The following is a 13,718-nucleotide window of genomic DNA, read 5'->3' on the forward strand; positions in this document are numbered from 1 at the left end:
ATATTATATGTTTATTTGATCTTATCGAGAAACGTCGTCCTTTTTAAAAGTCGGTTAATACATCTAAAAACGTAACGTTTTTTTGGGTGAAAGTATAGGAATTGAATGGCTCAGGACGCTTGAATTATTCGATGCAGTTTACTTGGTCGTAATAATGTAGGCATCATATTTTTTGTGTGAAGAGGCTTACCTACGCATAGCAGTGAGACTTAAAAAAGGCTGATGATAACAAGTTTGAAGTTATAATAGTTTCCTTCATAATTATGTAGATGTAGGTGTCATTTCTATTACGGTTTATGATTATAATCATTTGTTATTCGTTACTATTTCAAAGGTTTATGTTAATTAAAATCAGACAGACAAATAACTATTAATAATACACTTCATTATAGATAGTTCAACTCAGATTTGCGCGCGGCCCTATGTGTGCGTCGGCTTGTAAATATACAACTTTCATTCGTGTGACAGTGACGTCGTCCGAGCATGACGTGTTCTCATCGCTTTTTGTTATGGGTACAGTCGTTTACGAAAATGTCTAGTTCTTCACGGAGAAAATGTTTTAAGGAAACAGGTAGCGTTTCAAAAAATGAAACAACATTCAAAGCTTTTTATTATTACATTTTACAGTTTTTCATTATTTTCTCATAAGTTTTTTCAAATTGACGTTGACAGTATCTAAGAAATAAATGAGGTGAAATATCTAAGATGAATTAAATACTCCTTACATATTTTCTAGATCTCAGGGTACGCGGACAATAAATAAAAGTGTGGACTAAGAATGTAAAAAGACGTATAATCTAGTATAATAATGTAAACAAAATGTGTGAGGAATTTTATAAAAAATAATATTGCTTCGCATAATGTCGACCAAAATAAGACGGAAATAATGAAACTCATAAATGAACGTTTAAGTCATATTGATGAAGGGATGTTGGGTAATACTTGTCGACATGTACAAAAGAAAAAAGAAAAATACTATAGACATTTTGACATGGAGTCAAAATTTATAATTTACCTCGGTGAGAGTAGCGAATCCGAAAATTCATCATTTGATTTTTCAAGTAGCGATTCAGAATCATTATAAATAAATAAACATTAAATTACGTATAGTTCGGCCATTCAGAGAATGCGTTCCTGACACGTCGCGATTGAACTGACGACGTAACTTTGCAATGGCGTTGCAGTTACGATAAAAATATTTTTTCTGGTTGTTTACCGTTTTAACAATTGAGGAGCATTAAAACAACATTATTATATCAATAATCAATGAATGTTATAATTTTGTGCCAAACTGAGTGTCAAATAACTTGGTAAACAATATTTTTCTAAATCTATACTGCGCTATTACAAGGTTATGTCAGCGGTTTATATTTTGTAGTGCTGTGCTAAAAATAACAGGCAAGTATCGTAATCTGTTCTTATACAGTTATAATATAAAATAATACGTTTTGATTTTCTTTTTAAGAATTGGAAAATAATGGACTATAAGACTTAATTATAACGTTTATGAAATATAAAAATAAAACTATGACCAAACCGCATTTTTATACTTAGATTAAAAATGGTAACCCCAAATGGCGTTATGGGCCGCCATTTTGTGACGCTAAAACAGTCGTCCGTTGTCGTTTCGTGCGCATAGACCACGTTTTTCAAGTGTTTTCGATCTGTTTTTATTTGATTACCCGGCTTTTGTTAGACCGAGATATCAGGATTGATTCTGTTATTGATAATAATATAATTATACATGTAGGCGAAGATGATGATGAAGACACCACCTCCTCGAGCAAATCGGAGTCTGATTAATATTCTGTTCGCACATTCAATTCAATGTACTTGTAACAAAGAATAAATAAAACAATTTTATTATATGAATATTACCTTTTTTTGGTTTCCACTTAAATAACTAAAATATAAAACAAATGATTCCGCCAATTTAAAACGAAAATAATCTTAAAATAATGCGGCGGTTCATTTTGAAGGAACGGTAACGAACTCAGTGTTATGTTGTGCCCATCACTAGTCGTGACTAACTGATAGGTGTCAGGAACGCATTCTCTGAACGGCCGAAGTATAATAACTGTTTTTCTTTAAACAGCCGTAACCCCTAAATAACTGTATTTGTACCCGACTGTACCTCTTGTCACGCACACAAAGTCACTGTGTATGTACAAGGGTTACCCACACATAAGGCCGCGCGCAAGACTGAGTTGAACTTACTATAATACTGTATTAATTTGGAATTAATTTTAAGTTATTATTTCACGCTTGTCATCTCCAACATCAACATACAAAAAACATCAAAATTTTGCCACACCTATTTCATACCAGTATTTCATTTACTTCTTCAAAAATATATATTTACCTTTCTTTTTCATGATAACCCTAGTATAAGTATGCGATCATGCTGCGCGCGCGCCTAATCACGATCTATTGCCGAGACGGATCGGAACTTTTCGTGTGGCTTCGGTAACATAAATCACCTACGCGAATGTAATGATCGGCTTAAATAAAAAAATGGTAACACAATATTTATGAGTACAGATAGAATTAGGGACACAATTATCATTTATTTTCGCTGTCATGTTTATAGTATTATTTTTTGATAATTGCTTGTGTTTTAGTTTGGGGATTTCTTGCTAATGATGGTGGAAGAAGGTAAACATTTTTTACATTTTTTTTTTAATAATACACATTTTTGGTCTAATTTCAGGAAAATCCACCGATAGGTTAATCGTTAATACTCAGTACAATTAAAATGTCAACAGCAGAAAGAATATATTTATCAAAAACATTCAAACTGTCAGAAAAACACGTCAAAGTTATAAAGTCGCCTGTTGTGTTGTGTCAAAGTTATAATGCCATTCATATGAATATTTTTAACCGTGCAATGCACATAGCCCGGGGTATGGCTACCGTGAATATTTTCCTAAATTAAGTTACCCATGTCTCTGTGGCACCTGTTGACGTATCCTATGGCACCGTGAGGGCTTCTCGCGATAATTGATGAGCATGGGTCTGATGGACCCCCGCCGGCTCGGGAGGGTCATGTTTTTAATGCGGTGTAAGCTATGAAAGAAATGCGGTTAAGATTTATATGTTAGTAGGTTTTAGGATTCACTAGCTTTTTTGCATATTTCGAAAGCGCTTTCAGGTTAGGAAATTTTTATCGCTTTTAGTAAAACCATCATTGTGAGTTCTCGCTACTGATTCCGAGTGGGAAAATCCTCTGTTGTGAAAAGGCTGTATATAGAAGATAACTTCTGGCCGGTGTTTTGTTTGCAGTGGTGGCGTGAATTTTTGCCATCACAACGATATCATGTTTCATTGTTTCATCATACTACATATAGGTATGCAGTTTCTATATGGATATGAAAAAAAATATTTATCACTTAAAAAGTTCCGGCCATATCGTATAACTTGGACCAAGCGGCTATTCTCACATACCGCGGGGCGCCTCTTCGCTTGCCAAAATAAAACATTAATATTATAACATTCTAATACAATGCACACCTGCCTTATAAACAAAAAAACATTTATAATTATAAAAGGACGATGGATGTCTATGTTGTGGTCGTGTCCTTATCGCCCTTAATTAACATTAGCATATTACTTTATTAAGGTTATTAATATTACTATGAGTGGTTTTAATTTTATTGTACTAGAAGATATAGAAGTTATCATATTCTACAGAAAATATGACTTCGACATCGGCCGTTTGATTACAGGTACAAATATTACAAAAATTAGGTACCTAATTTTCTAGAAAATATACAAATTAGGTAGGTAAAAGACTTTCTCAAGTAACCTAAATGTTTCTTGAATTTTTTGAAGTGGGCGACATCTTAAAACCACAACTAAATAAAATTATGCCACAAATGCCAATTGGTTATTTAACTAACTTGTCACTGTTGACAAGAAGTCAATACCACCTTAAAAAATAAAACTAAATTGTAATTCGTATAACGATCTGTTATATAACTACGGACGTCGGTTGATGGTGGAATTATGACAGGCCATGGCCCCAAGTTTTATTGTTATGGGTGTAAACAAGTGGTCAGAGCCGCGGGTAGCAGAATATTACCCATACTTTACGATTATTACTTCATCAACCCGTTTTGCCAATATTTTATGGAAATAAATAAATTAATGGTCGCATAGACCGGCTAGCTGCGGCTGCGGGTTGAAGGAGAATGACGTCACGCTGGTTTTTGGAAATAGTGAGTCAGCTGCTTTTTATTATTGGGCCCTTGCATCTATTGCAAGACATGTGCTTCGAAAGTTGTTTTCTTGTCAATTTTAGATAAGAAATCATAATGGCATGCTTGTGTCATAGGTCGATACTACTAGCTAAAGTTGCTAAATATTCATAAGGATCAAGATTTTAGTTTAAAATTATATAAAAATACATAGCATTACATTGATAATCGGTACTCAATAAAACCAATATGCAACTGTAGATCTCAAAGCTTTACACTGAATGCATCAGGTACGTACTAAGTAACAAACAACATACATACAAACAACAAAAAAATCGACCAATTATCGTCATCTGAACTAACGACTACAATATCTAATGACTTACAATACCATTGTACGGGAGGGGTCGCGCTGAAATTACCGCCACAAAAGACTCGCGGGCCGCGCCACGGGGCGCCTGTTACCAATCCACAAAGCTTAAACACTTCACAAACAGTATTTTGAACCTTATGGCTTAAGGAATAAGGGGTGGTGAAGTGTACGATGTATGTATGTAATTTGTATGAAGTCTTTATTACGAAAATATACATTCGTTAACAATTGTAACGCGTTTGTTAGTGCTCAGATGGTATCGGGGTCACTTTTGTACAGAGCCGTGAGGGGGTTGGTATTTCTGTTGAGTATGTTGATGGAAATTATTGATATCTTAATATTTTTTCTTGTGGAAATGGAAAACAAGCGTAATTGTTTGAAGATTTAATATTTATTTTAATTTTCAAGATATGACCTAGTTAAATGCGACCCCTAGACTAGAGTAAGGCAGGTTTTCCATTACGTAGGTAAACTTGTGATGTTATGCTTGAATAAGTTATGTATGGTGGTCATTGTTTTCTGCAACATTGGATACTTTCGTAGCACAATACGAAGAATACAGTTATAAATACCACGAATAGGACATCGTCATCCCATATCCATTTCTTTGATTGAATGAATCAGTCACAGGAATCGTGAAGGTAAACGCCTCTTAGCTCTCCCATCTACGTAGTTAGCTATCATAGTACCAAGTTCGTAATAAATGTCAAAAATTAAAAACACCGTACTAAAAGCAGGCGACAGTGTTAAATTGATGGCCACCATAACATTTTTAATGGCAAAGCACGAGTTTGAAGGCGTTCAGTTCCCACTGTTTTCAAAAACTTTATTTACACTAGGAAGCTTTGTTTGGTCAATATTTTTTATTGTATTTTCAAAAGTAATAAAAGATTTTAGTGTCGTTTATCGGAGGTGACTATCGCGTTATAAATTACGTTGCAATTTTAAGTTTATTTCATTAGATACAGGTGGATGTTTTCTAAGTGTTTCTGTCGTAAATCAAAAGTGCATTAGTTAATTATTTTATACGGCTTTGGATGACCGAGGACGGTTTTATGGATGTCGTTGGCACTACGCGGGCTTCCGTAGGGCAAATAACAAGATTGGTGCAGTGTAGGAACACTGTGTTACTTCTTAATTTGTTGTAAGGAACGGGTTGGGCTTCTCTCAATGGTGACAGTTTCACACTAAACCCAAAAGGCTCCAATGCCAGCAAAACTTTGCGAGGAATATGTCAGTGTTGATGATACGAAAAACGAAGCCTACTGTTTATTGCCGATTAGAGGGTGTTCAAAACAGAGTTTCATAATACACTAATAACATAACGCCTAATTGTTTTAGACGCTATCCAAGTATCTAGAATGGACACATAACATTATTTTATAGCCAATAAAAACATTATACGGCCTATATGTTTATCGTGGAGTAATTTTAATTGCGGCCCACCGTGTGTTTTATACGTGTTTTATGACTTTCTTCAGTTTTTGTCACGGGACCTGTATTTTATTGGGCTCATCGTGTTCTTAGCTCATTACTAAGAGGAACTGATAACGCTCATTAGGGGAGGAATACATATTTTTTTTAGTTAAATGCTTCAGTAATGGTAACTACAGGAGAAATAAAATGAATTGTTATTTACAAAGGACAAGGACCAAGGGTTTAGTAAATATTCACTAACCAGCTGCTCTGACTGGCGAGCTGGCGATTGGTACCACCAAGAACTACCTTTTTCCTTTCTCGCAGCAATCAATTAGTCCGAATTGATTATAAGTCTTGTTTAATAATAATGATCTCATCTGCTGAACGTGACAAATACCAAATAATTAAGCAATCGGAGACGCGATCACGCGAGCTCGGCAGCTGGCGGGCGCGTGCGCAGCCACTTCCTCTGATCTTTGACTCGGACAATTGCACGCATCTGCCTTCGCTCCCTCTATGATATAAGATCTTTAAATTGGACCGATATCTCCCCTCGGCCGGCAGCGCGCGCAGACCACCGCGAGGGGGGAAGACCAATTTATCTTGGCCTGGATTCGTCAGACTCAACCAACATACGTGTGCGGGTGACATCACCCCATGTCGCTCCGCAACACAAGCAATAGAGTCGCAAGTCGAGCGACCCGACGGCAAACAGTTTGTAAGGAAATATGTTACTCAATCCTTTATTGTCACAAGGATATGAATTGAAGTGGTTCGCGATCAACTAGGTGTTTCCGCCTCAGCTGTTCGTAAAGTGTTTTAAGACAACATTCTGTTTGGACACCTACTTGAAGTGAGCAAACTTTTTATTCGAACCTCTTCATGAAATCTGTCATCGACTGACATCGCAAAAATGGACACTTAAAATTCTAAAAGTCAAAACATTTCAACCGTTATGACCCATAAGCAAGTCAAATTCGGTAAAGACAAGAGACCTCGGAAAGTGAAACCAGTGGAGGAAGATTACGAGGGGGGGAGCTCTTTCCGGCGCGCAGTGCTGCTGAGTAGCGACGATGTCGAAAGAATGGCAGTGGAGAGCTCAAGAGCGAGATTAATTAACCACCTCGTCAGCAAATCCGTCGACCATTCTTCGCGAGAGTTCGCTTCGTACTACCGAGGCACCACGAGGTACCTCGAGCCTCCGTACTCGATCACATCCCACACTAACGGAGTATTTACACCCACTGTGCAAAAAGTGATCCCCGCCTACCCCTCCCTCATCTCAGCTCCTCGGTGGTACCCGTACAGCAAGTCTACATCGGCACAGAACTCTGATTCAGATCTTAACATGGACCACAAGTATACATGCAGGTGTGAGCACTGTACGAGTCGGGGCTGTCCCGGCAACTACAACAAAACGTACAGACGTAACAAGTTCAAGGACAACATTATGACGTTTAATGATCAATACACGATGACTCGCAAAGTGCTCGATGCAGGCTGTGGCAGCGCGCTCATGCCATCAGCTCCCGCGGTCGTGGACGCCATACTGCCGGGCGTGTCCTCCATGGTGGCGGTCAGGGACGCGGCGAGCAAGGTCATGGTGCACCAGATGTGCAGCCCGGCCTATTTTCCAGTTCCTATACTGAAGAAAGGTTCCTGCTACCACGAGTATGGCAGCACAAAACTGAAGCCAAAGAAGTCAGTTACTGACTTAGACAATGAAATCGTGCGCGATATTGAACCGTTACCAGTATTAAGAGTCAAGTCTTTGGTCAGAAAAGAAGATGTTGGCACTGATTACGACGATGAGTTTCATCCAAGGAAAAATATATACAATGAAGGTATAAGCGACGTGGTTGCTATTAAGATGCCTCTGTCCATGGAGAAGGTGACGTCGCGTCCAGTGTTCAGCCGGTCGTCGATGTCGAGTGACTCGGACGTGGACTACGACCAGTACGCGCCCCGGAGCGACTCGCGGTACCACAGACACTGCACGACGTCTCCCTCGCGAGACTACTACATGGACGAGGCCACGGAGGCGCCCGCGCGCCTCTTCATGATCCCGAAGTCGAGCACGATGAGCAAGCCCTGCCGGCGCTGCAAGCAGATGCGCAATATCAAGCTACCCAAGAAAGTTCTGCAGTCAGAGAAAGTCGTAGATGCTTGCACAAATAAGCGCTCGCGCAATAAAATGCCTTGTCGAAGGAAATAAAATTAAATAAGATGGTAGATCTTGTCTTTATCATTTTCCAAGTTATTCGAATCGTAAATCATAGTGCATCTATTAGGCAAATACAAACTTAAATTGCATTTATTTTATTTTGTTTCAACTCAGAGCTTAGTTTATTGAAACTGTGTGACCTTCACAATAGAGTATTTTGTAAATATGTACATCCAAGTGTTAGGTCAGTGTCTGTAGCTGTAAAGTCGGGTTAATATTCAGTTCAGTTTAACAAACAGTATTGCAGGCTGGATTACAGCGGCTGCCATGCATACTGTGCATCTGTTGAGTAGTTAAGCCGGGCAGGGGTCAGCAGCTGAGAAAGCACTTGATTCAATAATCTGCTACAATTGCTGCGCGGACGCTCATGCCATTCAGAGGCAGACAACATTTTTATCATACGCTTTGTTCAGAATACGAGATGATGAGGACAGGACCATTTCAATATGTGTTAGACATCAGGTGTAAGTACATATTTGTCAAAAAAGCTCAGTTTATTTTTGCAACTAACGGCCAGTTTCTTCATCAAAAGTTAAAGTTAAAGTTATGGCTAAAGTAAAAGTAACGGTCAAATTCGTCTTTTCAAGGCTAAAGTGACAGCAAAACTAATAGAAAAATTGAATTTAACCGTTACTTTTACTTTAGACATTACTTTAGCCATAACTTTAACTTTAACTTTTGATGAAGAAACTGGCCGTAAAACTGATACACACGCAGTAACAAAAGGTAATCTGTATTCAAATTCACTTTTTTTTAGTTTGTTGGAGTACATACCTGGTTTCCAAAATCAAGAAAAATCTAAACTTCTACCCTGGTTTTCACCTTTTAATATGTTTACCAAGGAATTCTGCTCTTTGTATTCCAGATGCTGTAGTTATATATGATGGTCTAGAACTCTAGATCATAAGCCCCCGGTTCTAGACTCCTGCGCATTGGGGTCGGCACGCGTCGCTTGCGCAGCGCAATCTGCAGCAGCCATATACTTGGTTTGTTTGGACGAGTCCCGCGCGCCGACGCCCGAGCTCATTACTTTTTATTTAGCTCACTTATTTTGTAGTTGAGATCACGAGTCATGTTGTTTGCTACTAAACTTTTCAGTGTCTTTTTAGAAGCACATCTTTCTGGTATTCCACTGGCTGTTCCAACTGCGTCTTCTATATATTGTCCTGATGTGTTAGCTATATTATCTACTGCGAAGTTAATTCCAAATCCGATAGTGAAGAATTTACACACTCACAAACGGTTCGGTTTGGAAAAAGTAAAAAAATATTATTAGCTAGCTTGTGATCTTGTATCATCTGTGCCGTGCAACTCCTGGTAGCAAGAAGCTGCAAAGATCTATTTGAATCAAATGTCAAAAACTATCCTATGTCCTTCTTCCGAGTCTAAGCCACTTCCCCTCTAATTTTCAGCATAAACAGTTAGCTATATAATATATTCTTGAGTAATAAGTATGTGTTGTACCTAAAGATTATTTTTTTATTTAAAACTCCTGACTACCAACTTCTTTCCACGTTCTCTGGTAATCAATATAAAACGCATTTTGATCACACGAACGTGTATTTTACGAGCTAGAGGTTTTGTTTCGACTATTTTAAAGGGCCATAAACAATTCAACGGAATTTTATTCAGTTTTTGTGGAGCAGTCATAAAATTACGTGAATGTGTAAGAAACTACCCTTGCTATCAGGTTACCCCATCGGGTTCTAAGTTACTATATTCTGACGCATGATTTTATTTAATTTTCCATTAATAGCTTCATCATCTGCCGAGCCTTTTCCTAACTATGTTGGGGTCGGCGTCCAGTCTAACTGGATGCAGCTGAGTACCAGTGTTTTTCAAGAAGCGACTGCCCATCTGACCTCAACCCAGTGATCCGAGCAACCATATACTCCATGGTAAGACTGACACTGAGTCTGTCAGACTTCTGGCTTCTGACTATCCGTAACGACTGCTGATATTCAGATGATAGTTGTAACCTCAAACAAAGCTTTCTGGTTTAGGTCATAATGGCAAATATCTGTATGTAGGTATCTCTTTCCCTTTAAATGATGCCACCACGATCCTAATTACTAAACGTCAATCAAGTTCAACGGAACTTAACAAGTATCATTAACGTTCTAACACAATTATACAAATTATAATAACAGCGCAGTGACAATTGCTCGATGCGCCTGCGCACGGGCGTGAACGCTCTTATCTGATGAGCTTTGACTTCGCTGTGGGGGGAGAGGAATGCGGGACTAGTACCTAATCGAATAATTTAATAACTTTTGGGAGATATTGTCTTTATGTTTTTTTATATGACGTAAGTAAAGTTTTAAGTTTTACTCAAAAATAAAATGGATATGCTGAAGAGGAAAACTGAATAATTAATTTCGTGCAAACCATTATGTTATTGTTTGTTTTTCAACCGGCTCCTTTCTGCCTTCTTGTGATAATACCACATAGAAGAAGATCGCAGTACCTACTGATTCTTCAATCCTCACAAAAATCAGTAGCTTTGCTATTTACACCATCCAGTGGCAGTCCAGTCCAGTGGCAGATTTCGATGGATGGATCCTGTAGACCAGAGAAAATACCACCTATAAAATACTAAATATATTTCGCAATACCAAATATATTATTAGACCTTCACCAAAGATCGAAATATTGTCTAATATTCTGAAAAAAAAAAGTTACAGGGAAGGTGTTATTTTCAGATATAGTATTAACTACTGTTCAATATTATTATAATCCCTCACACGGCATGTTTGAGATGCAACATATTTATTTCAAAAATAAAATAATGAATCACTTTAATAGTGCTACATATAACACACCGCCTATTCGTGTCAACAAATAGACTTGACGATTGTTTTTATTTTTGTATGTATTAGTTTATAATTATTTTAATGTTAATTGTTATTTGTGTATTATATTTTCTATTGGCCCTAGTTGCCTGAATTAAAGGAATAAATAAATAAATAAATATAAATTAGGCAGGCTACACAATAGTCGGGCGACACGCTGCGGGCCGCAGTTAAATAATTATAACTGTAATTGCGTTAGGACACGCCCTCGACTGACCGCTGATCATTTGAATAATTACTTATTTTCATAAACAAAGCCACACGCTTTAAATAGTTATTTTTATTAATTTTGTCACGAAGTATTATGTTTAAACGTGATAACGTAAGTTTCAGAAATTACATTATCAATATTAATATAGCCAAGCAAAAATTAAAAACGTTTCCTAAAAAGCTGTAACATTATTCAAGACCTTTCGCAAGCCACTTCACCCACTCCTTGAGGGACGACTTCCAATATACCTACTTATAGATAGAAAGTAGCCTATATATTTTGTTATGCTACCTACGTTACTGTTAAGTTTCATAAAAATCCATTCAGTAATATTTGCGTGAGGGACAAACAAACATAGGTACCAACTTTTATACATCTTACCAACTTTCGCATCATACTTTCACAAAATGAAAATAAGCTATGTTCTAGGTATGTAAATATGTGTAAACCATGTTTCCATTTCTAAGCACGCCTAGCTCCGGGATAAATAATATATTACCAATCTATAATCTATATCTAGACTCAAATATCTAACTAGATCTAATCTTAGAACACGATCGAAATAAGTCTATCATATTGTCCAAAATATTCTAATCAAATAGACTAGGTCAAACTGTCCTGACACCGGAGACATACCAACCTACAGAACATGAAATACCACAAATGACCCAGTAGTTTCGAAGATGGTTTGAACGAGACAAGCCAATAACGATGACCCAGCGAATACCTTACATGTGAAATGTAGAGGAACATCAGATAGACGTTTATATTGTAAGATGTGCACGACACGGGACTCGAATGTGGGTCCGTTAGTTCTTGTTGTTATTTTGTGACCCAATTATTGTTTTTATTGATATTAGCATAATTATTGTTTTTATGTAGGGTAGGGATTTACATGTAGTCTGTGTGTTTGTTATGTTTGAAATTGGGCAGTTTTTGCAGAAATGTCAAATCTTAAGCTAGTTCCCTATATCTTTGATAAGTCTTGGATGTTAGGTGCGATTTTGATAGTGGTTTAGTTAGTTTTTAACCTAATCCAGAAGTATATTATACCTACTTACTTATACTGTTTTACAGATCTCCTGGATATTTTTTTAGCTATCGGCTTGATACTGGTACGAGATTGAATTGAATTTCAATCAAACAACATGCCACTACACGAGACTAACGAGCGAAGTGGAGTCAAACAACTAGTGTATAATAATTTTGTTATTATTTGTCGGTACATATCAAAAGATGTCAAAATGCTGACGGATCGGGGCGCGTTTGAAGTCGCCGCGGCAGGGGCGCGCAACACTGCTCGACATTTACATAAAAATAAACTTTATTAACGAATATGACACGTTAATTATGTTCATATTTTTACGGTACGGTTTGTGATGTGGGTAGGTTTTGTAGGTAACTAGACACAGTGAACTTACATAAAAAGTTAAGTCTCAGATGCAAATGATAACATGAATATAACTGGAAAATGCAAACGCAAGCTTCCATATAACTTTTAACTTGTTTAGTAGTATTCTCATCTCAATAACAAAAATACTGAGTGGCAATCGATAAGTTTCCTAAACCCGAAGGTATTATATTCACATTATTTTATTATACGTTGTTTATTAAAAGCTCTGAATTATTAATCAGACTTAGGCACAGTCTTTCTCAACTAATTTTGCTGTACCCTCCAGTTACTTATTGAATTGTAGAGAAAGTTCGCCACGTACCAAGGGTGCATGACTCCATCAAAAGCCTCCAATCAATCAGACACGTCATCGGCTTCCCAGCGTCGTTAGCAAGAACTGGCTCCGATACCCAGCTAATAACGTGCCTTCGATAAATAAACACTGAGCCAAGCCAGACGGATTGCCATCCGACTCAATTGGAGCAAAAAGTGCGCCTGTTAGTCGGTAATGAGAGCAAAAAGTACGCTTGTTTGCAATTAATGATTTGTTGCTGTATTTGGTTTGCTGATGTTTGGTTGCAATGTGTGCGATGCAGCTGCAGTGGGCGATTTCGTTGTTGACATGATACGACTTTTATTAGGTACCTAGGTATATTCTTGGCTGAATGAAGTTTTATCTTAAGAGGTCTCTATTGGTGGTTAGAAGACGACTTTATGAATAGTTTTGTCCGTCATTCAAAGTGCGTCATTCCAGAGCCTGGAAAAAGAGCTTTTGACGAAAGGAGACGGGCGAATCTGGACCTAAAGTTATATTGAATGACATAATATGAAATATTGATAAATATTTCAGTTATGTTTTTTGTTTCATTTTTTTTTTGTGGTCAATTATAAAATGTTAAGCAGTTGTAGCAGTTAAGTTGAGTTGCTTTAAATTACGATCTTACGGCCGGTTCACACATGTCTCCGTTTTACTGTTCCGTTTTATCGTGTACGTTTTTTTTTCGTCGATGGCGTATGTAGTTGTATGAGTGACTTCACACATGGCACAGT

The 13,718-nt window shown here is 37.4% G+C and overlaps 1 protein-coding gene across 1 annotated transcript; it reads left to right on the top strand.

Annotated features, from left to right (window-relative positions):
- Positions 1–6,853: 6,853 nt before the first annotated feature.
- On the top strand, positions 6,854–8,203 carry LOC124630069. The gene has a single exon (XM_047163788.1). The coding sequence runs from the start codon at positions 6,944–6,946 to the stop codon at positions 8,201–8,203; it is 1,260 nt and encodes a 419-aa protein (XP_047019744.1). The 5' UTR covers positions 6,854–6,943.
- Positions 8,204–13,718: the final 5,515 nt, after the last annotated feature.

Source organism: Helicoverpa zea, chromosome 4 (assembly GCF_022581195.2).
Source record: "Helicoverpa zea isolate HzStark_Cry1AcR chromosome 4, ilHelZeax1.1, whole genome shotgun sequence".
Taxonomy (NCBI): domain Eukaryota; kingdom Metazoa; phylum Arthropoda; class Insecta; order Lepidoptera; family Noctuidae; genus Helicoverpa; species Helicoverpa zea.